This window comes from Lethenteron reissneri, chromosome 22, assembly GCF_015708825.2.
Source record: "Lethenteron reissneri isolate LAM-NWPU_2019-01 chromosome 22, ASM1570882v1, whole genome shotgun sequence".
In the NCBI taxonomy this organism is placed as follows: Eukaryota; Metazoa; Chordata; class Hyperoartia; order Petromyzontiformes; family Petromyzontidae; genus Lethenteron; species Lethenteron reissneri.
This window is the reverse complement of record NC_083800.1, coordinates 4,112,819-4,137,129: the sequence shown is the minus strand read 5'-3', so window position 1 is coordinate 4,137,129 and position 24,311 is coordinate 4,112,819. Positions and strand designations below refer to the sequence as shown.

The following is a 24,311-nucleotide window of genomic DNA, read 5'->3' as shown; positions in this document are numbered from 1 at the left end:
AAAATGCACGTGAATACGAGACGGTGATCCTTAAAAACGGTGTCACGAAGCAGTCCTTGAAGAGCTGCACGCGGCTCTGGAGCCCGAGGTTGAAAACCACCGCCCATGATAAACTGGACTTCCATGGTAAACTGGATTTTCATGGAAAACTAGACTTCAATGGGGAACTGGCCCTCCCTAGTCAACTGGATTTCCATAGTAAACTGGATTTTCATGGTAAACTAGACTACAATGGTGAATTGGCCCTCCCTAGTCAACTGGACTTTCATGGTGAACTGGACTTCCATGGTTAACTGGATTCCCATGGTAATCCGAACTCCCATGGTGAATTGGACTCCCACGGTCAGTCAGGGGTCGGCAAAGGCGTCACGGTTTCCAAGTCCTTTAACAGAGGCGCACCGCTGGCGAGCTCCCCCTATTATTTGCTCGACCACCACCGCAACGTGGAAGGAATGTAACGAACACACAAAATAAGTAATATTAAAAAAAAACTTTTTTTAAAACACGCTTTTATGAAATGTACGAGTAATGGCAGAACTACACGACTCCAGAAAGTGGCCCCGAAGCTTGCCGTAACGTAAGGGACCGTAGTCAATTACAGCCAACGTCAGTTGACCGTCGACAATTAGACCCAAGCCGAAACATAACATATAAAAAGAAATATAAAAAATATATATAATTTTTATTTTGTATGATAAAATATAGAATTGTCATCAGTATGACATAAGTATACCAAGTTTGCAGTCGATACCACATTGGGAAGTGGGTTAAATTTGAGTTACAAGATTTGAGGATACGACAACAACAACAGACAGAGTGAGTTAATACATTAAATAAAAGCGTGTAAAATAAGTAATGTTGAAAATACTTTTTTAAAAACACGCTTTAATGAAATATAACGTACGAGTAATGGCAGAACTCCACGACTCCAGGAAGTGGCCCCGAGGCTTGCCATAACGTAAGGGGCCATGGTGATTTACAGCCAACGTGAGTTGAGCGTGGACAATAATACCCAAGCCGAAACATAACATGTAAAAAATATCTTCTTGGTTCTTTCGGTAAAGTCACGTAGAATGGAAATAATAAAATAATAAAAATAAAACATAATAATTCTCACGACGTTTTGGCCACAACGCAAGCAGCCGTCCTCAGGTGAAGAACAGGTCTGTCAGAAAGATAGCGTCTGAATGAACACCACCAGGCTTGGCAGCATATATATTTAAGCTGGGTTGGAGGGGGAAGAGCGCCTTGACAAAGGAATTTGCATATCAAGAGGAATTTAGCATATTATGGGAAATGCAGGTATGTGATTAGTACTACTTATGCCCGTGCATTATGCAGGATTAGCAGCATCAAAGGGAGGGGATAGGGGTAGCATTAATAAAGGGAAGGAGTGTTAATAGTATGTAGCTGCAGTAACTAAAACCACCACGTAAACAACTAAAGTATAAACTACATAGCATCATCAGTATACTAAATATACTCTACAATAAGCTGAGTTACTAACAGTAGGTAATACATTACAATTCTACGTCGTAAAAAATATAATATGCTTCCCAAAAAAAAGTTTCATGATAGAATATAGAATTGTCATCGGTATGACATAAGTATACCAAGTTTGCAGTCGATACGACATTGTGAAGTGGGTTAAAATTCAGTTACAAGATTTGAGGATACGACAACAACAACGACAACAACAACGCCATCAACAACAACAGACAGAGTTAATAAATTAAATAAAATCGTGTAAACCCCTCCCCCCCCCCCGCGTCTGACACGTCGCGATCCCCGCCCACGTGACGCGGCTCTTAGCGAAGCGCTTCCGGTGCGCGGCCACCTCAACCTCCCGGCTGCAAGAGTGACGCTGTTGCCGGCCTCGCGGCTTCCGCGTTGGACGCGTTTTCTCTTTAATTTTGCTTTGCATTTCTGCGGGGGGGAGGGTTTTTTTTTCTCTCTTCTCCTCCCGTTCTCCCTTCTTCTCCTCCTCCTCCTTCTAAACAAACAACAAGAAAAAAAGCCTGCCTCGTTTATTTCGTCGTCGCCGTCGTCGTCGTCGTGTGCTACTTCTCCTCCAGACTCTCGGCATCATCATCGTCCCCCCCCCTCTCACGAATAAAGGCGGCAAGATGATTAGCATGTGGAAAATGCGCGAGTACTTGGACAAAGCGTAAGTGTCACCGCCGCTGCGCTCCCCTCTCCACCACCTCCACGTATGCAGGAAATGGCTGACCTCCCCGCCGCCAAACGCGTCTCTCGTCTCGCTCGCTCTCTCGCTGTCGTGTTCACCTCTGCCGTCGTATTCTTAGCCGTCGTTCATTAAAAAGAGCGCGGCGGTTCGCGTTTTAATTTTTGCCGTGGTGCCAGACGCGTGGAAATGTGTCTCCCTGGACACCCGACTCTCACACCCCCCCCACCCCCCCCATGACCACCCGGCTCACCGCCGCCATAGACCCTCGTGGTACTTCCCTCGGCCGGGTTTGGTGCCTCGTGGGCGGTAGGTTTTCTAGGAAAGAGGTGGCGACTTAGGCCTTCGCTGGCCCGTTTACGAAGGCAAGGCCCAGATTTTAAAAAAACAACGATGTTGCTGCTTTGTAGGCACTGTGGTGTACCACGTTTGCGTATCGCAGGCTCGCACACACTACGAGTGTGAAGTTGTGTCTCTTGGGAAGAAGTCTCGCAAATTACGACCAAGGACGCTGTCATGTCGCTGCTTTCTTTTGACGTTCAAATGAATGGGCATGTTTGTAGAATGCCACTGCAGTAGCATAATGGCGCGCCTGATACGTGAAAGTACATTTTCTATCATCAATGGGACATTCAATGTGTGTAGGACGGCATAGGACACAGCACAGGTACACATTGACGGTGATATTATTGGAATTTCTTTGGCAGGGATGTTACTAGCATTAAGTAATGGCGCGCCTTTAACAGGGTCTCTTTTGAATCGTTAATGGGACATCTAATTCGTGTAGTATACTACGGGCCAGCCTAGGGAAGTAAATACAAGAGAAGACTTGGATCTGAACGCGCATCTTAAGCCTGTATCGTTATTCCCTTGTAGAATGCATAAGATATCAAAGATGACCGCCTGCACCCCCCCCATCGATCCCATCATATGACAAGCCATCACCACCCAACTTAAGCTATGAAGACTTAAGACTAAACCTCAATATTTCCTGAATAAGGCCAGCCTGTCAAACACGGTTATGTTTCAGTACAGTGATATTAATAACATAATCGTATGAGTTATTGTTATATCATGTACATGTTCAGTAAAGCAGCAGCTTGGTACTTCATTTTTATTTCCATATTTTAATTAAAAACGACGGTACTGTATGTTGAAACACTTGAGGTGTATTATGCAACTAGCCACGCAAACATCTCGGGTGTTTTCGTGCAGGTTTTGTGCTTTAAGCTCTGGAAAAAAAACCAGGAAGCATAGTTTGACAATATACCTTTTTTTGGAAAAATCGAATTATGGAAACTACCGTACAGTAATTACAATTTGGGACGATTACCTTGAAAATGAACGATTACTCTTCCTTCATGGCCTGACTGTTACGTGTATTACTTAAATGCCTTGTCATTCCGATTTTTTTTGTATTTTCCACGAAACGTGCAGTGTTTTCCACGTTGACTAACAAATGCAAATTTCTCAATGAACCCATATGCATATACTTCACCAGTTTTACATGAGCGATAAGGTATACGCCTCAAATGCTAAAAGCATGTCGATGATTGGGTGCGTTAACATTGGCCATTTCGACCTCGGTGAAGTCTATAGGACCAGAGGACTTTGAAATATAACACTGTTACAGCACTTTATGGTACTCGGACAACTGGTAAGTGAACTTTAAGGTTTTGACGTGGAATGTATTGGGTGTGGCAAATTGGGCAACTCGTCTGCAGTACAATTTGGTGAATTTTAAACATGTTTGCTTTTTCATTACAGGCCTTTTTTTGTATTCCTCATCGTTGCATACACGTCTGTCCCTATAATCCAAATATTCGTAATGTTTTACCACTCCAAAAGTTGCTTCAAGATTGTCGCAACAGGTGTATTTATTGCACTGTTACATGGGATATTAAGACTAATAAAACCAAACAAAGAATAGTGATTATTATATTAATAAAGTAAGTTTTTATTATGGTCATTATTTACACTTCGATGTTCATGGTGTTAGTTTGTCTTGGACAACAGGAACAACGTGATGTTCTTAACATTACAAAATTAGTGGCATTTAAATTGGTATACATAGACTCATCCTCATTTAAGTATAAGAATGTTTATGTTTAAGTAATGGTTGTGAGCTTCCACGCATGTTTTGGTTGACAACATTGCTGTTGCTAGATTGCACAACTTTAAGAGGAAGTACTGTAACCGTTGATGCCCGATACAATGTGAAGTCACATTATACAACCCACTTTACACATAGAGTATGGTGCTACTTAAAGGTATTCCAAAAAATCTGAACAGTTAAAAAATTTCAGATATGATTTTTACTATAAATAATACTTTAACTGTGCGTCATATCACCAAGTCTGGCAAAAAATGTACTCGTTTATGCAAAGGTTAAGCGTTCTAGTTTTATTTCCTCACTTATCCATTCATTTGTTGTCTATAATCTGCAGGTTATTTGACCATGTCACTTTGCTGGTTAGTGCGGGTTGGTGATGGCAGGCATCACATGTGGATGCAGAGATGTAGAATACAGTAATGGGGTTTTCTGCAATTCTACTTACCACTTAGTCCCTTTATATACATTAAAGGAGTGATATTTTACTTAACAATGTGTGGCAGTTCACTCATCCTTAAAGGTATTTGCTTATGATATTACCTGCAGGACAAAGTAGCTTTGATAGGACCTGATGATGGGCACAGTCATGTGTACTACCACGACAAGTAAACGGACACAACGCCTAAACATTCAGTGGCGTTCCCACAATTATTGTTTAGGGCATGTGACAATTTGGGGTTCAACATCCACTTTGTAAGAAAGGAGTTGATGGCATAATTTGACGTCATGGACATTCATTGATAAATCAGGCAATGTCTGATAGCCTTCTTTCAAGGTGCTCAATGTTTGAGTGAAAAATGTGTAGTTTTCCCCATCAAAAATGTATTTTGGTCCAAATAAACCACGTGCTAACATGAGAATGGTTGATTATAGTTTAAATGTTTTAAGCAAGGACACAAAAAAACACATGACTATATAACGAGTTTTCTAAAAATGCACACATGCACATGTTATTGGCAGCCAGTGTTTATGGAATGTAGGGGTTGTCAATTAAAAATAATTAATTTTCCTGAACCTAGTCCTTGCCACCTCACCACTGTACAGGTGTCCATGGTGACAACCATCAGGTGCATGCAGTGTGCACTATGAATACCAAAAACATTGGTATTCACAAAAAAGGCGTCGACCAGGGAGAGAGCCTCAGGACTGAAGTTGAGTAACACTGCCCTCGTAATAAGTCCACGTAACATTTTGGTGACGATCTGTAAAGCCGGCACTTTGGAGGCAAGCGGCGGTGTCACACAGACAATTTCGAGAATCCCATACCCATTGAGATACGGGGTGGCCAAAGATATAATACAAGTGGGTTTAGGAGTCCATCAGTGACCGCTCTTAACACTTTTTAATCCAACATACTATGTAGAATGCACCTGATTTTTTTTTTATTCGTGATACTGAGTGAGACACAACTGGATAAATGTAATATTGTTTTTACTTTAACTATTTGATGGTTTAAACTGTTTTTTTTTTCAGCCAGGTGGATTGCCTGGGCTTAAGTTATACCCTTCACCCTCTCTTTACCCTCAAGTGAACATGCATTCTTTTTTCAGCTGGCACACTTACGCTAAAGAGACAAGTTTTCTAAAGTGCTCCTTTTTACATATGGAAGGCACAATCCTTGAGGAATTCTCTGTAAGCCTCTGCTATGCTTGAGCCTACCCATAGGACTTACCCTATATTGCTTAATTCCTTTTAATTTCGCACCACTTAAAGCACAGTTGTCACCCTTAACAGCATTTAGTCTCTAATGCAACCTCAGTGTGGATCTGCATTTTGTCAATGCAGAGTTATAAACAAATTTCATATGCAGTAGTTCAGACTGCAGTAAGGGTACGTTCGTAATTAATTGATATACTCAAATAGTCCTATAATTTGTTCTCAGTTTTTGCTTTCATTTTGTAATATTTTCAAAATAACTTAGTGAAATTTTGATTTAAAGCTTTCGTATAATATCTTTTCCCTTTTCCGTGACTTTACCGAAAGAACCAAGAACTTAGAGTGACTTGACTTTTGTTAGATGTGACCATGGTCAGGAAACAAGTGCATGCTGGCCGTGACCGTTATTTTTCTGCCCAAATCTAATTTTACATTATTTATATATGTGGTCCGAGACTAAGTGTTGAGGTGGCATGATGTGCTGGAATATGAAGATGAGGATATTAGATGTGACCAGAGAAGAGGCCCCGAATAAAAGTGCATGTACAAACAGTCTTGGCACGAGGACCCCATGCAATAATGGCTTGGAAGGAGGAGAACACTATGTAATGGCATTAAATGACTGCTTTAATTGGAAATGAAAAAAATCATGATACCCATTTAAGAATTGGCTACAATATGCGGGTATAGATCCTATGATTTGTCATATAAATGTGATTAGTTGTACAAAATAGGGGTCGCACTGTTTTGTAAGAATTACGTAAAACACGGTGTCATTTGCTGTTGTGAATTATTCCTTTTAGGTTACCAAGGGGAATTTTTTTTTAAAATCTGGTTTCAGGGAGGGACCATGCTCTGAAACTTGCAAAACCTGTCTCGCGGTATTTAACAGCAGGTTTGGTCACACTTAGTATCCTCTGCTCATTTTATGTACAATGCAGTATCATTTCTTTGAAACCTGGAATGGTTTTCTAAGGGAACGTTCCTATTTGTAACCACATAACATGTGTTCCTAACCAATTCAAATTAATAATAATTACATGGGGAGGAGTGGCATAGTGATTAGCGTACTGCGTGGTGACCCCGTGACCTGAGTTTGATTCCCACCCATGGCTAACGTCAGTGTAGAGTGATATCTGAACCAATCCTGCACCTCTCCCCCTACCCTTCAACTTGCTCAGACTACCATGGCGACGTATGGCAAGGCGCACCCTCTGGATGGCCTTCATCTAAGTATATTGACAAAGAGCTGTAAACTATTTGTCATACGCCATCTTGTCATATTCGAAAAATGTTTGCTGGCTGGATTGCTGCCTGGGTTCATGACTGGCTGGTATGCCGCCAAGTGGGCGCGTGTGCTTGGGGAACGTCACCCCCGCACATCTGCGTGATGCCGGCACCCACATTCCACGGTTTGTGACATCACACCTCCACCCACTTGCCACCGTGGCCGTTTTTATACCGCGCAAATGCGTGGGCTCTGCTGTCATACTACAGGTTGTTTCAAAAAGATGGACCCAATTTCAAAGCAGTATATATCACGATGGCAACATGTTACAATCCCACAAAAAGTTACAAATGGTTTAATGAGTTAAGTTTTTCTTAGCATTTTTAAAATGCTCTGTGCCCTCCACCTGCTGTACGGACAACATCGAGACGATAGTTGAATTCGTCCCAAACGCCTCTCTTACGTTTTCCTCTGAGGTGCGTGGTAGCCCTGTGCTCTTCCCCTTGCATAAACAGCCTGTTTCCTCAAATTGTCGATACCAACGACGAATGCTCTTTGACATTGGCGGATCAATGCCAAAGCGCCGTTGAAACGCACGCTGCACCGCAATTTCGGATTCAGTCTTGCTGAACTGCAGAACGCAAAATGCCTTGTGTTGCGGGGTCACCATCTTGCGAATGAATGAGGCTAGGGGCTGTTTGTGCGCTGGGGGAGGCAGCTAGCAGCAATCATTTGAAACTCTATGCCCCGCCCTTTCAAGTGGTAAGAGTTTCATTCATGTGCGGTTCGTGGTTGCAGAGATATAGCGGTTTCAAATCGGGTCCGTCTTTTGAAACACCCTGTGTATCATATACTACATAGGACAAAGCTATGCTCGCTGGCTAGCTGGATGGAGTGAAGGGGGGGAGGGGTTTGCGGAATGCTAGGTATGATAATCATTACATATATGGGGGACTGCAGCCTGCATCACACTTGTTTCATAGCCATTAAATAGACGCACTTTAGTATTTTTCTTGCCATCATCATGCCATGTTAGTTTGGCTAATCTTATTGTTTTGAACTTATAGTGAAAGCTTTTGTGGAGGATTGTGCTGCATGCTGTTGAAAATAACATTAATTCATGTGATGTGCCAGTGAAGCACTTATGATGTAATATGTAAGTTCAAAGTCTTTCAGTACCTAAATCAATTTTAGCTGACTACAGGTGGTACAAGGTTCATCAACAATGGCAGGTGTTACTATGATACAGTCCTCAAGGTGACCAGAATATTATTTAAACAAGTGTTCAGGTCTTGAGTTTTAGGAATTTTAACCTTGGTGCACGGTGACTTTCCATGTAATCATTGTACGGCAGAAATATAATAATTATCACGAGTTATAACAGTGGGACAATACATTTTCTTGTGTCACTGAAACATGCAATGATTTTAAAATAATTTTGCATGCAAAATTACTTTGGCTGGATGTGGTCATGTGGAGCCAAAGCAAATAATGTAATTGGTGGGTTTTTTTACCATTAACCTTTTTAACTTTATTCAAATGTTCTATGCATCTTTTTTTACCTTTCTACATTCAACAATTTCCAACCCAGAACATCCTCACCAGAGGACATGGAGTTGATTATGAGGCCTTCTCAGTCTGTACTATATTTGTGATTAGAGACATGGGCTGTGATTAGTTTATTTATGTATCGGTAATATGCAGTTATTTATTTAAAAAAGCTATAGAGTTGCAGTGTTTTACACACGGTTTTGTTCAAAGTGGGAAGAATTAAACAGTAATATGCAGTTACACTATTTAAGTTAAGCCTAATGTTAGATTCCTGGTGGGTGACGTGTAGAGTGACTAAGATGTTTTGCATAACTTGGTTTACATGACACATAAAAGATACCATCATCCCACCAATACTAATGGAGGCGAGATTTTTGTATACAACAATCCAGTTTATAATTTTCAGTGAACTTAAAAATAGTTAACACTTTTCACTGTCTCAAATTAGTGTTCATACCATGACTATAATTTTAGTAAATTTAATCCTTCGTTGGAACATAACATTTAATTGTAAAATTATATATTTTTTTATTGTTCGTCTGGAGGATTTATTCTTCAAATGTGGTAATACATTTATTTTTAAATATATTGCCTTAATTTCTTTTAATAATTGAGTCTTTCCATGAATTAACATTGTCACTTGATTTACCACTTTTTACTTCCTGCATAATGTGTTCTATTACTTATGCCGCACGACATTTCATTGTTCCTAGGGTTTGTTTAAAAGGAGCTGAGCACTCTGATGTGGAGTTCAAAGGTTGGACAAAAAGCCCTCCTTGAGAGCTCTAGAGTTTCCCCCCCACCCAAAATTAATTAATTCCGAGCATCTAGGCTAATTTTAACCTTTTGCCTGTCATTAATGCATTCTAATCCGCCAAAGGTTTTAAATATTGCAGAATTTAAGTTTTTGGCCTTCCACACAACGCCACAATTCTCCATCCCTCAGGGTCCCTGGCACTGGCTAATGCATTCCCATCTAATTAATACTGCAATTAGGCGTCCTTTAATTAGGGGAGCTCCTGCATATTTTATAATCACGGCAGTGCTGCTAAAATGGAATGTCAGCTTTAATGTACATCTTAGAAAATTATTACTCCCTACCTTTGTGAAAAATGTCATGGAACAGTGACACTCCCTGTTTTTTTTTTAAACAAGCAGAGGTGACTAGGCCAACTTCAAGCCATGTGAGTGTCTTGCATTTGTGGTCTGAGGGACGAGCAACTCAGTGGACAAGCGAGGTGCCATACAGCATGACATTTATTGCCAAACATTTTAATGTCAGATATCATAATCTATTGGGTGTAAGTGTCACATTCAGTCGTATGTGATGCTAGTGTTTTATGCAGATATTTAGAATGCAGCAATTATATGGAAAAATATTCATAACTGCAGTCATAATAAAATGCATTATATTCTATATTAGTTTATTTACTCTTTTACAGTACACTTTTTTAAAATGTAACTATTCGAAATGTGGTGTTGCTGTTGTTGACTTATAAATACATATAGTCTAATTTATAGCAACATGATTAATCCACTGCTGGATGTTGGCCCCTCACATCATATTCATTATTGGGGCTGTTTGACCTTATTTGTGCTGGTCTGTGGATTCGTAAGGTGGAGCCCAAAGCCTGGTTCTATCACTCGCCACTGATGTTTGCTTTGGCTGGGATTTTAACCGAGGTCGTCGTTACACCAAACTTGTTTAATTACCAGTAACTATAGTCCTTTTTCTCGTCGTTGTTACCTTTTTTATTTTACCAGCTAAGGCTCACTTGGCTACATAGCTATTTTTCATAAGCGACCTGACCACAAATCATGGCTCAACAAAGTAGCTTATCACGTGGAAATTTATATCGGCCAAATACCCTAAAATGCTTTTTTCTAAATCTGGAAGGAAATACCGGAGGACCCGGAGAGAAATCCACACGACCACGGGGAGAACGTGAAAACTCCAAATGTACAGGCATTAGGATTGCAATTGAACCCACGACCTGCATACCAGGCGAGGGAGTTAACATCCCACCACTGGTGTTCTCGTTGGACTACCTAAAGCACCTTTGAAGGCCACACCTGGCGTTTTAGAACATCTCGCCACTGTGGCGTCCCCATAAGTTAAGAAAATATCAAACCAACATGGAGAACGTTTGTGTTTGCTTGTGTAGTGCAGTGTCTTTGTACATAAAGAGGTTTGTACCAATACAAAATATATTCAAATATTGGGCATAATTTGATGGACTGTACACATACATGTATGAATTTGTTCATGTATGAATTTGTTAACAGAATGTTTTATTTATCATGGTTGGCTTGTTAGAGTTCATATTAATATATGCAGAGTTACCAAACTGGAAGATTGACACGAAGAATAATGGATGGTTGAAGTCATTTTCCTAATTGCTAAAATATCATGTTGCTTTTTCCAACATTCTGTACATGTGCATAATATCAACACCATCATATGTAAATGTGTTGAGGTGTGGCATTAACCATTGACGTTTTCCTATGTTTGTCTTTGTTATGTACCTTCAGAGTTTGTTTCCAGTTAAATGTTTGCGGCAGTCAGGGTTACTGTTTACAAGGAGGGTGAAAACTTACACTGCTAAATTATTCCTTAGGCCATGTGCATATTCACGAGAGTACGGAGTTAGCAGTGCATTTCAATAAAGTGCTGATGGAATTTTTTTTAGGTGTTATATTTTTTTGCGTTTAATATGAGGAATACAATAATAACTAGTTTGCTTGGTATATTTAGCATTCATGTTTAAACAAGTGGTACAGACCTTCGAAAGGCTCCACTAAAGAACTTCCAATACCACAGAGACAATGTTATAACATTATAAAGGCAGCTAATGATATTATAACTTGTAGTGTCAGTAAGAAGTGACATTGTATAGCAATTATGTGTGTAATATTTTAAATACTTATATCGTCATTAAAATTAAATTTCTGTTTTCTGCTACATTAAATTATAACGTGTAAACATTACCTCGTATTAATTTTAAAATTCTCTTTATTTTGGTGAGATGAACAAGAAGCAACCTCCATTAAGCGTGTTAAAATTTCACAAGGCGTTAAACAAAAATCGTAATCTTCACGTATGATTGTTTTATGAAAAGCTGAAACGTGACACTCAAAATGCCCCATTTTCTACACCATTTTTCAAGGAGTACCACAAATGCCCACGGTGTGAAAATACAATCTGGGATTGCGAGTTTTTTTAAACAATGAAATTGTAAAGTCAATACACTTTGGGTCTTTGGTGGCAAATTGAATTGCACTGAGATTATCGGCAAATATTTGTATAATGAAAGCACAAGTTTGATATTGCATCGGGTAAATAATATGTACTGGGATGACGAGACACCAATGTGATAATTTTTATCCTCTTTAAGTCTCTCCAGGGCTCCAGTTCAGTGCCCTTCATAGTCCTCAATACCCTCTTCTATGCGAGGCTGTTTTTTTCTCATTCAAACCACCTATTTTACATGGTATTGCGATATAAAAGCGATGAAAAGTATTACGTTGGTTAAAAACATCGCTGTACTTTTGTACTAAAGCGTTACATGAATGTCGAAAGGTAAACCTCCCTTTGCATAGCATTTTAAATGTGTGAAAAACGTAATGCGTTTCCTAAACGTTTAGTATTTTGTGCAAACTTGTACAGTAAAGTGAGCCTTTGGATTAAAATTGTAATGGTTGATTATTATCTGCACATTCCGTTATTTATTAACAGCTTTAATACGTGAGATTTACAATATACGCTTAAGATTCTTATGTAATCCTGTGAACATTGGAACAACATTTAATCATTACATTACAGTTGAAATATTGTTTGCTAAATTAATATCTTGTTAGTCGGTTTTTAACAAGACATTTTAGTGACAGAATGATATGCTCATTAAATGTGTTGGCTATGCTTTCATTTTATGATCATAGGATTAACGTTTTGGAATGCATTGCTTCTGTATATCATAATGTATAACTACGATACCAATTCTGTTAATCTAACTTTGTAGAAATTTCCCGTATTAATTAGCTTGAATTTAAAATGCTATATATAATCCTGTCTGATTTAGTTCCTTCCACTGAAAACCATACACTCAAATATATATATATATTTTTTTATCAAGCATACATTATATTCGCAAATTCAATACTTGAGACAAAAATACTTTATTCATTATATCCTTAATAAACAGTTCGTGTGACTTTTAGTAAAGAGTACATCAAACTCAGGGTTCAAGTTTCTATGAAACTGGAAGCTTCATTTGGCCCTTGGGTCTGTGATATTGATGAGACATGCAAGGGTCATGATCTCTTCTTGTAACTACGGCTCTATAGCTCTGCCGTTTCTTATTGTACATCAGTGGCCGACCATAAATGTTCTTGGCTCGCTGAAATGTCTGACCCGACCGCTCTCGCCTGTGGAATCCCGATATTAAATTGCACCTAATCATTCTTGGTGCACAGGTGTTCGAACGTAGGCGTGCGATTGGCATAGTGTTCTCTCCTTCGTGTCTTGACTTAAATTTGTTTGGACCTACGAAAACTTAATTGAGGTGCATTGCATCTATAATCAACGGCATGGAATCCCCCATCAAAATCGACTGTCAAAATGGGAAGGACTAACGTGTCTGCATTTTCTTCGCATTCCGTTCTGATGAGTGTTTGGCAGGTTGCATTCAGACATTTCAACACGATTCTATGCTTGCTGCCTGCACTGTTATTGCCTGTCCTGAATAAAGCCTCAATTGTATATTTCTACAATACTGTCCTGCTTTAATGGTGCAGGTAATGCACGCCATTTTGCAATATAAAGCGTTGCTAATTAGTTAAATATGTGCATGCCAGAGTGTTCTACTTGTAAGTGTCATATTTACAAAAAAAAATCAAGTTGGTGAAAAGCAACACCATTGTTGGAGACGGGAAATTATTTCATGCTTCATCACTTGCCTGAATCCCAAATCCGTATTGCCTTCATACTCTGGTAGTCTAGAATGTCAGCGCAAGGCCAGAATCAAGCCACATGAGTCCATTTTTAGTAGTATACAATAGGGCTGTATGTGACACTCTATGCTTCCTGTCAAAATTGGTTAACAGAATGCATTATCACAATGTTTTTATTTTTCAAAATTTCAATTGAACGTTGGTCTTGGGTGCAGTAACACTTTCCGTATTGTTTTTTCCCTTCTCGTTTGTCAGTTTTCGATTTTTTTTTCATCACATGAGCTTTTATTGAATAATCAGTGCAATAATGAAGATTTGGAGTTTTCTTATAACGCATAGCTGCAGCGTAATGCGATACAGAACCATTAGGTACTAGGCTTAGGGGTATAGGTCAGTGTCATGTTGCCACCTGGTAATATTGGCTGCAATGTGTATTTTAAAGGATGTCTTGCCCCTTGGTCTTAAATAATCCCCAAGTGTGTGTGTTTCTTGAACCACACACTAGTTTTCATTTTTAGATATCCCCCAGACAAAAGACAACGAGCAAAACACATACTTGCCACCACACAAGATTATGCGACCTGGCATGTGTATCTCCCCAAGTGCTTCATCCTTCTATCTTATACATATTGGAGCTGACTTGTTATGCTTGTGTACAGTACTGTGATGTGCCCCAAACTTACTTTTTTGTTGTTAATATGCTCTTTCGAAAAGCTGCGGCAATTTATATTAGGCTTTTTTGCTCCAATTACATACAAAATATTTGACACGTGTCCATTGTGCACCTTAAACCTGATATTTATTTAACTTAACAAATTGGCCGTCATTTGATTGTATAACCTTTTGGTGTTGAAATGCGACACATTTGCTGATTAAGTTAAATTGAAGAATAATAATTCCCTTGCTATAATACATTGGTCAAATATTCCTTACATACTTTGAATGCGATTGGGCTGAATTTGACTACGTTAAAAGAAGGAAAAAACGAAATTCCTTCTGTTTGCTATACAGCCAGAATGGTAAAAAAAAAATCGTCAATAGCAAATCAGTGTTTCTGCGGTAACACTTTTTTTTTTAATCTCTGCAAAAAATTGCACTGCTAAGGCTTACTAACTAGGCTCATTTCACTGTTAGAAGAGCCAAATTGCCCAGCAGCATGCTTCACTGTAATTTTTTTCTGCAGTAACCCACTGTGAGAACGCGAGCGCACGGAGGCTCGGGAACAATGTGAAGCTGTGTTAAGAGAGGCGTGCGGGTTTACAGCTCCGTGCGTGCGGACCTGGGGCACCCAGAGCCTGCTTGTTTCTTGACACCTGCATCCAGAGCCAAAAAGAGAGGAGTAATTTTTTTAATTGTGGACCTTGTGGTGGGCAGATGTACGGGAACAGTGGATGCTTTTGTTTGTGTTTTTGTCACCAGATAATTGTGGATGTTTCAAACCCCAGTGTTTAATTTCGAGATAAATCGCAGCAAACATTGCAGCTGGGAATTATGTAATTGCACACGTAATTTAACATTCTTAAATACTTTTTTTATATATATGTTGCAATACAATTTATATTTTGTTATTGAGCTGTAATTTAATTGACCAACAATATACACAATGCCTCCATAAATATACCTTCATATTACACGGTAAAACATTTGTTCACTTGAAAATAATGAATACATAAGATTTCAGCAGACTTGGAGGCCTTCCATCCTGCAGTTGATTCAACGCAGCTAATGACGTCGTCATCATATAAGAGGTGTGCAGTTATAGAGACTTCTGGTTGAAGGCTCTTGTACATGTAAACAGGAGGGATACATGAGAATAATGATGGCTAACATTGTCGGGTGTGTGTGTGTGCCTCTGCGTGTGTGTGCATTTCATTTGTTTCAGAACGAACATCGTTATGAATTACACGGAGATGGAGGCGAAGGTGCGGGAGGCCACCAATGATGAACCGTGGGGACCTTCTGGGAAGCTCATGGGAGAGATAGCCAAGTGAGTAACACTGGAAGGACTGGTGCAAAAATCCTGGACCCCCAACCATTTTTGAATATTTACTTCTGTCTATATATTGTTTTGTAGCACTCTGTCATCTACGTTGTGTCTTAATCTATTGTATGAACACTTTCAAGTGCAATAAGCTGTTTGCGTTTTATGTTTTCTACGCGTCTTCACAGCAAGTGTAATGGAGAAAAGTCGTAAGCGTACATATCCGTAGTTGTATATAAATATAATGCATGTATGAAATGTCTTAAGGGCGTATAGGGAATTCATAATTCCAAAACAATTGCCGTGCGTTTTTATAAAAATTTCTTTGGCAATAATAAATAGTGTATGGGTTTTATATGCTTCCTTTTTACGATAAATACAGTATATGTTTGAGTTTTTTTCCGTGTAAAAATGGAAAAAGGCTTCATTTAACATTGACTGTATGTCGCTGTTTAAGCTCCTGCCACTTGGCTTGGACCACATCCCTACATCATTGCCCCTCGGGGATTGTGGGTGATTTGACCGTGGTACTCGGACCACTGGGAGACCAGCTGTGCTAACCGCCTCATAATTGTACCAAAAGTTCGTTATAAAAACGCGTCCGCGTGTAATTGTACTGTATCGGTAACTGCTTGCAGATGTCCGGCATGATTTTCCATTATGTGGTGGCGTATAAATTTTTAGGCAGTTTTGACTTGTGTAGTTGGGGAAATTGTTGGAAAATGGGTTGACAAGGGTAGGTTTCGTTTAAATTATTACAGTGAAATGGTAGGTTAGCAAATGTTTTGTTAATAAACTACAGGAATTGAAACCGGTACATAATAAATGGTAATGACTTAAAAATGGTTGGGGCATATTTTGAGCTTGCAATAATTATACTTTTCTGAAACTTTGTTTTGCATAGTTGTAATTAATTGTACATGCATAAAACCTAAAATAACCGGAAAGGTTTTAAATTGTTGTGCAATTTTAAAAGATTGAATTTTACCTCAAATTACCTCATAATGTGAAAGTTGCTTGACATGGATGTTATAAATTTGTTTAAATACAATGAAAGCTTTTACGCACTATGCCGAGGTAAAAGGTGCAACTAAAATACAACTATATTTGACATTGATAAATCATTTAGTTTCGAGATCATAGGATTTGAACTTAATATTTTACAATCAATGACATAAAGTGTTATCTTACCTGAAACAAATTAACAGCTTGAGAAAAATGGTCTCTCAGAGTTGACAACAATTAATTTGCCAAGCATTTCAAGTAAATTATGTATTGTATTACACTCACAACATCAGTGAAATTTTAGGGGTTGTAGTTTAGAGGGAGGAGAAAGGAGAGGCTAGAAGAAAAACTTCCATCAATCAGGGACCATGACATTGGTGAACATTGATTTGGAGGAAAAGCGATTTTACTTTGTTTTGCTATGGAAAGGGTAAGACCTTGTTTATTATTTATTACATGTGTTTTCGACATCTGTGTCATGTTTTATACGTTGTTAGGCCACAACCATTTATCTCTGCTGTACGTCATATTGATGTTCGAATCTCGATGCCGTATATATTACAGTTTGAAATTGCTAATTGTGTAATGGTAGCCTCACTCAAATTGTGATGAAGCTGAATAGATTCATCAGATCCAGTTTGTATCGTGTTCACATTTGCTGTCTTGTGCCAAGGTCACATCCAGCCTGAGATATGAAGTGTATATTTCTATACAAATAAATAGACATTTCCTGTTTTCAGCTATTCATTAAAGTGAGGCCTATCATGGGTAAAGATAGGCCTCGATGAGCATGGTTGGCTACGTTCGGTGCGAAGTAAGTCCAACATACATATGTAGTGGATTTTTGTATTGAAACGACCTTGCATTTAACGTGTATCACAATGCCGATGCCATTATTGTTAAGATTCTCAAGCTGTGCTGGCCTTGAGTATTTGCACGTCTTGGAAGTGTCACTGCAGCACATGTGCTAATTCGCCGTTCTAACAAGTGTATCCTTCAGGGCGTGGCCAGCAGGGTCATCTCACAGTTGGCACTCTCGGTCAAGTCTGAGAGGGTTGCCAGTTAAATGTTGAATGCGTACTCGCGGAGCTGCAGGCAGTGCATCAAAACGTACATTGATTTGTGTCTCATGTGATCCGAGATGTAGAGCTGCTCTATGCTTTTTGCAAGACACCACCACCCAGGAATGTGCATCGAGCTTGTGAATTGATATCATGAGTGTGTGTGTGTGTGTATATTAGGATTCAGGTGAAATATCACAAGTTGTAATAAAGTTAGCAGATTAATCAATTGCAACAAACATCGAACGCATAAAAGATAGCACTTTAAAATTCCCTGTTGTGAGCGTGCACACGTTCTTGTGACTCAATTGTTGTTTTGACACATTAGCAGATGAATGTGAGTCTGAGCACTAGGATAGGTTTAGGGGGATATTGACAGATTTAATTCATGTTTCTGAGAACATTGTGTCGCGTATAACATCCTTTTTTTCGCTCCGCTACCCCCAATGGGATGAAGATGTTTTACTCGGCGCTCTTACTGCTTGAGTTTTTATTTGCCAGTTACGTATGCAAGAAATATTATGTTCTCAGATTTCAGTTATGTAATTCATGCAACCTGAAGGACTACGGATTTAAAATGTTTCCGAATGGTCAGTGACAATAAATAGATGGGGCTTTTCGATTTTAAGCTTTGCGTGACTGCAGGGATTCATCTTGTTGGTTCTTTCGGTAAAATCACATAGAAGGGAAATAATAAAATAATGAAAATTAAACATGATAAAATAATAATTCTCACGACGTTTTGGCCACAACAAGCAGCCGTCCTCTGGTGAAGAAACAGAACATTGGGACGCTGTCTTTCCGACAGCTCTGTTTCTTCACCTGAGGACAGCTGCTTGTGTTGTGGCCGAAACGTCGTGAGAATTTTAAATTGTATTATGTTTTATTTTTATTATTTTATTTCCCTTCTACGTGACTTTACCGAAAGAACCAAGAAGATAGATGGGGCTTAACTTTAGTCCTGCTTAAGTAAGCTTTTTTTCGTTTTGTGATTTTAGTGGTTTTTAATATTGTTTATATATTTGCATTGGCATCTGGACATTTGTGAAAACATAATATTACACCATGTATGCCATGCATGGACCTTAAGCATAAAAATTGGTTTTATTGCCATAAGTCCTTACTTTTTAAGCTGGCTTATGGCCAGTCACATAAAAAAAAATGAGGCAGACCATTACCATATGTGCTTAGTTTCCATAAATATATACGCATCGTTCAAAGTCAAGTAAATTGAAAGCGTCGTCAAGCCACCCTTGACATTTTTTTTGCACTTATCTGCCAAATTTATGGTGATACATTTTCCTTCATGACAATCGCATAGGGTCTACATTATTACCAGAGCGTTTGATGGCATACGTCCGGCGACTAGCCCTTGAGAATAGTGTCGCCCCAATGTGATGCTGCACCTATCTCAAAGGGTCACGAATAAAGATTTGTAAATGTTGGGCACAGCAGGATGCATTCTTTCGGAGTCGACCATATTCATCCGTGTATTATGTTGCTCGAGTGCCAGAGAGTGAGTCTTAGGGCCTGCTGATCAAATACTTAGTTACAGTGGTTGGGAAAATAATCAACAATAAGGGCACCACTTTTTTATGTACAGCGTTTTACTTTCTGCAGTGGTTGTATTACATGTATTGCATGTCTTTGTTTTAAATCGGGTATGACAATTACTTTTGCACTGCTGTGCGATTTGCTTATTAAATGCATTTTAAATATTAGTCAACTAAATTGTTGGATTTGTTGAAGAATATCACATACAAAGAAGTGTGCATTGTCTCTCACTGAAACCTAAATCTTGCACATCTTAAAAAAATTATCACGTGGAAACATCCTTTCCTTCTTAAAATGTAAACATGTTTAAAAAAATATCCTGAACCTGGGTAACAATTGTTGGGAGGAAATATCATCATTGCTATTAATAGAGCATTTACAACTTTTCCTGCTGAATGGCTGCAGTGACGGTGGCTCACACTAAATTATCTTCTTCAATCCCTAACCGAAATTTTAAAATACACATATATATATACTCCCATACATTTTGTCAAGACTGAGCTTCCTTGTGTTATTTAGCGGTATTTTGATAGGTTGTATGTCATGGGGGGGAAGGGGGGGGGGGGTTTGGTAACAAATGACAACTGCGCAACAGAGGAAGCGGCAGGGGCCCATGAGGTCAGTGGTTTGGGCCTTGCGCTGACACGTCTGCAGCTGGATAAACAGATTTTTCGCGCCCTCACAGGCCGTTTCCTGCAATCCATGGTCACGGTTAATGAGTATGGGGTGGTTTGTTGGGGTCTGAGTTTGAAGGGGGCCAGCGAAATGGATTGGTGGTGGTGGGAGGGTGCTGGCTTGGCATTGTAGGGGTGGCATTGTAAATTTAAAGGAGTTGGGGGGTGGTGGGAGTGAGGGGGCGTTCGGTGGTGGTTAGGGTCAGCGGGGTTGGGGGAGATGGGGGTGGCAAAATATAATTTTAAAAAATGTTTAAAATTGCCATTCACTTCCCATGCCGGACGCAAAGCCCTGATCCGTCAAAATCGCACCGGTTTCTGGAAGAAAAGCTGGGGGGAAAAAAAAGCAGTGTTAATGAAGTTCATGTCGTTTAATTTGCAAAAGCGCATACCTCGGCCATGTGGAGCCAGTTATTGCGCCTTCAGGGAGATCTGGGATTTTTTGCACAATGTCTCGTGTTCGCTCAAGTCGAACTTGACAAAAAACACAAGCATTTAAGAAAAAAGCTAAGCTGGACTTCACCAAAATTCAATGGTAATGGTCACTGTACCATTCAATAGTTTCTTCTAATTAAAACGCTAGTCTCCCAAATTCTCATTTAACAATGCGGGTTATTTTCCGCAAATTATGATACAAACAAAAAAACTTACAAATGTAAGGTTACTGCTCATTAATTGCATTCACTCAGCCAATATGACATTCAGTGTAGAAAATACATTGTTCAATTTAGTAATGTTTTTGTTAAAATGCTTATACGAGTGCCGTGTTACATATATATAATTGTGAGACCAGGCTTCCGGAGTGGACTTGAATGCTCGCGCTTTGAGTTTTACAACAAAATGAATACAATGGTTTAAATTAAGTGCGTGTTACTGATTCATGAATAATTAATTCATTTCACAGCATGTACTGCCTTGGGTAGGCACAAAATGTACTGCACTCAGTGCAACTTGAGTTTAACTTTTACTAAAAATGTTGAGACCTACTTAATGAACTGGCTGTTCCAGATTGTTTTGTTTTTAATTCTAACATCATTTTTGAACTGTGATGTTATTGTTTAACAAATCTTGTCAAATGGTATTTAACATGTAATTGCAGTCTTATAATTACTTGACCTCTAAAGCTGCCAATTTGGAAAGGTTCTGTTTAGTGTTTCCTGCAGCAATGTGGAAGGCAGTTTTTGTACGATACAGGCTGTAGCAAGTGCTGTGCAGAAGATTATACCCCAAAGCTTTGCTTTGGGATTATTATAAAAGGTAACAGGGAAAAAAATGTGCATGCTACGCAGAGCTCTGTGCTAACAAAGCACAATTCTTTGTTATGATTGTATTACCTATTTTATTTGACCTTTTACCAATTGTGGAGTTATTTGTTTTGTAATGATGAGAATGATACCATATTTGAGAATAGGTGGTGCAGGTAACAGATGTTGTTATGATGATGATGATGTTATTATATTCGTTGTCAGTTTAACAGCTGATTTGTAACTGCTGGCTATAATTGTAAAAATTATCCTTCACCCTTGTAACTGTTGGTATTGGAACATCATAATCATTATTACCGCTGTTCCTAATTTCACAGGTAATTGATGCCCGGGCTCTCTGTTGCCGCTGCTCTACCTCTGTCAATGTTACAATTAAAATTGACAGCTTTAGTGTTTATCATCGAAGTACGTGTTGAACGGTGGAGACAAGAACTCGAGAGTAGAGGGAGCTATGCCTGGCGGAGCAGTCGCTCCGAGGCTCCAGATTGACTCATCCCCCTGCTGCTTCTTCCACCCCACAGAGCGACGTTTATGTACGAGCTGTTTCCGGAGGTGATGAACATGCTGTGGGCACGGATGCTGCGCGAAAACAAAAACAACTGGCGCAGGGCGTACAAGGTACCCCCTTGCAATGTTTATTTCACTTAATTTTGTACAATTTTTTGACACATTTTATTGCAGTTCAAAAAGATGTTTTTGTAGAATTAGAATTGCAAAATTTTTGACTGTCTTGCTAAGAACAAAGCGCAATATGAATTCTGTCATCGTGTTTGTAAATTCTTGAACCATTTTTTATAATAAGGGGGTAAAGCTCGGCACCTAAACTTAATGGTAAGCCTAAATATGATACACCTTAAAGGGTGCCAAATTAGATCAATGGTATTCCTTTATTTAGGTCCTGATAAGGACCACTGGGAAACCCTTTTGTAAGGAAGGGGGTGGTGAGCATGTTGGTGGTACTAAATGTATCTCATTTGGAGAAGAGTAACCATTTGCCTTTTAAGAGATACCAAATTATATGATTCGAAAAATGTTCACAACATGTGTATCTATCATAGAATATTTTCATTAAACATGTTTAATTGCAAGCATTGATGTGCTCGGGTATTACGGCAACAAACATTGGTCTTGGTTGTGATCCTCACTTTACCAAGGCCCCTAAAATGCAGTCTCCCAAACCTGGTTTGAGGTTACGAATGATTTTGCCATAGTTCCCAATGAATCGGTGCCCCCTCGTGTGTTCCCCCTACTTGATCACTTCAAAGAACATGCGACGTCTGTCAAATGTATATGGGAAAGAGTATTTTAGTCGTAATTGCAAAAAATACAACTTGTAAGTGGTAACAAAAAATGTCATCACTAAAATCCCAATTAATAATTGCATCCCCTATTGTATAAATGAAAAATGCGTCTGTCCTATTATAATGCTAATGTTTCATGCTTGTTAACCACTGTCCAGGTTTCATATAAATTAGTTAATGCGGGAAAGAAAGCAGCTGTTTTTCAATATGCAAACTCGTAACAGATGATTTTTTAGGGTGTTAAACTGCCACCAAGTGATGTAAAACAGCCACAAGCTGTGACTTGGGCAACTGCTAAAATGGCCCTCGTCATATTGCGGTACTTAAAATTCAGCAATAAATTAAATTATTGTCTAGAAACAAACTAAAGGCAGTAAAATGTAACAGATATCTAAAACATTTGCACGGGGCAAAATAACTAAACCAGATATGAATGTATGAGCGTAAGAGTACTCCCCCCATTTGTCTGAATCCTTCAAACATTTATATCTTCCAGGGTTTGCTGTTGCTGACGTACTTGCTGCGCAATGGCTCTGAGCGCGTGGTCACAAGTGCACGCGAGCACCTGTATGACCTGCGCTCCCTGGAGGACTATCACTTTGTTGGTACGGCTTAAACGGGGGGAGGGGACACGATTCCTCAATGAGATGCACACGTACTCGCAGGAGTGGTTTTCCCCCTGCCAAACATCGCCATCGTGTGGTCTGGGATTTCAAAGTCTCGTGAAAATGAGGCTGTTGAAATTCAAGGAAACGCAAGCTTTCTTTGTTTAAAGATTTTTCACGTTTTTTTTCACACATGCAGGGAATCAATGTAATTGGTAAGCTTGCATTGTGGGTGTAGTTGTTTTTTTGTTTATTATTATTTGACTATATGGCTTGTTCTTTGCTCTCGCATGACAAGGCCCGTTTATACCGCGAGCGGTTCACATCTGTGCTGTTCACATTCTCGCCGAGTCTTATGCACATCAGCCGATAGCACTCTTGTCCGTTGCACTCCCACTGTACCAACTTAAAAAATGTCTACGACAAATAACACCGGATCGCATTTTTTCACGGCGACGTGCGAAATCGTTTGTTCACCTCCGCTCATTCACCACCACCACCACCACAAGGGTGGGGACGTACAAATGTGCAAAGCAAATGGATGCTTGCAAGCGTAAACAGATTCACACATGCACGAACAAATAGCGTGCGTGTGCGCCCAACCACGCCACCCCCCGGAGTATTAATTACTCGAAGCGGCCTCAGCTCAGCAGGGGGGCCATCGAGGTTTGATAGCGGTGCGCCAACGTCACGTAATTGTTTGCGGATTTTCAAACGGGTGCTAGACTCCCTATGGTCATCGTGTGGGAGATGAGTGCGAGGTGTCTGGGGACCCCGTTAGCCAGGGCTTGATGCAATGACAGCAAAAAAAAAAAATGACGGTGCCTTTAAATCTTGCGCAAACGTGCTTTATTTTACGCATGCAATGTCTAAGGAACTCCAGCGTGGCATACGGCGGGATAATTCCGTGCCTTATTATCTCATTATTGCTCATGTGCAGTTGGGTGTTTTTTAAAATATATATATAAATATTTCTTCTCGGAAAAAAACGCGTACTCTTTTTTTCTATGCTCCAGCTTAGCCGCTTGATAATGTAATGGTATAATTACGAATACTGTAAATTGTGATTACAAACCAAAGACTACTATTAAAATAAGATGTAATTTTTTTTTAGTTTGTGAATTCACGAGGCAAAATTGTGGATGCAAAATCTTTCCCTCGAGGCTGCCATAAACATATCAT

At 39.4% G+C, this 24,311-nt stretch overlaps 1 protein-coding gene across 3 annotated transcripts in view; it reads left to right on the top strand.

Annotated features, from left to right (window-relative positions):
• The first annotated feature begins 1,823 nt into the window (after nt 1-1,823).
• The window catches only part of CLINT1 (clathrin interactor 1), a 40,197-nt gene continuing 17,709 nt past the window's right edge, over nt 1,824-24,311 (top strand). For all 3 annotated transcript variants that reach the window (XM_061556401.1, XM_061556400.1, XM_061556399.1), the window contains exons 1-4: nt 1,824-2,167; nt 15,566-15,670; nt 21,745-21,841; nt 23,021-23,129. In XM_061556401.1, the coding sequence (XP_061412385.1) occupies nt 2,127-2,167; nt 15,566-15,670; nt 21,745-21,841; nt 23,021-23,129 (352 nt within the window). In that variant the 5' untranslated portion in view covers nt 1,824-2,126. The remainder of the gene's footprint in view (nt 2,168-15,565; nt 15,671-21,744; nt 21,842-23,020; nt 23,130-24,311) is intronic.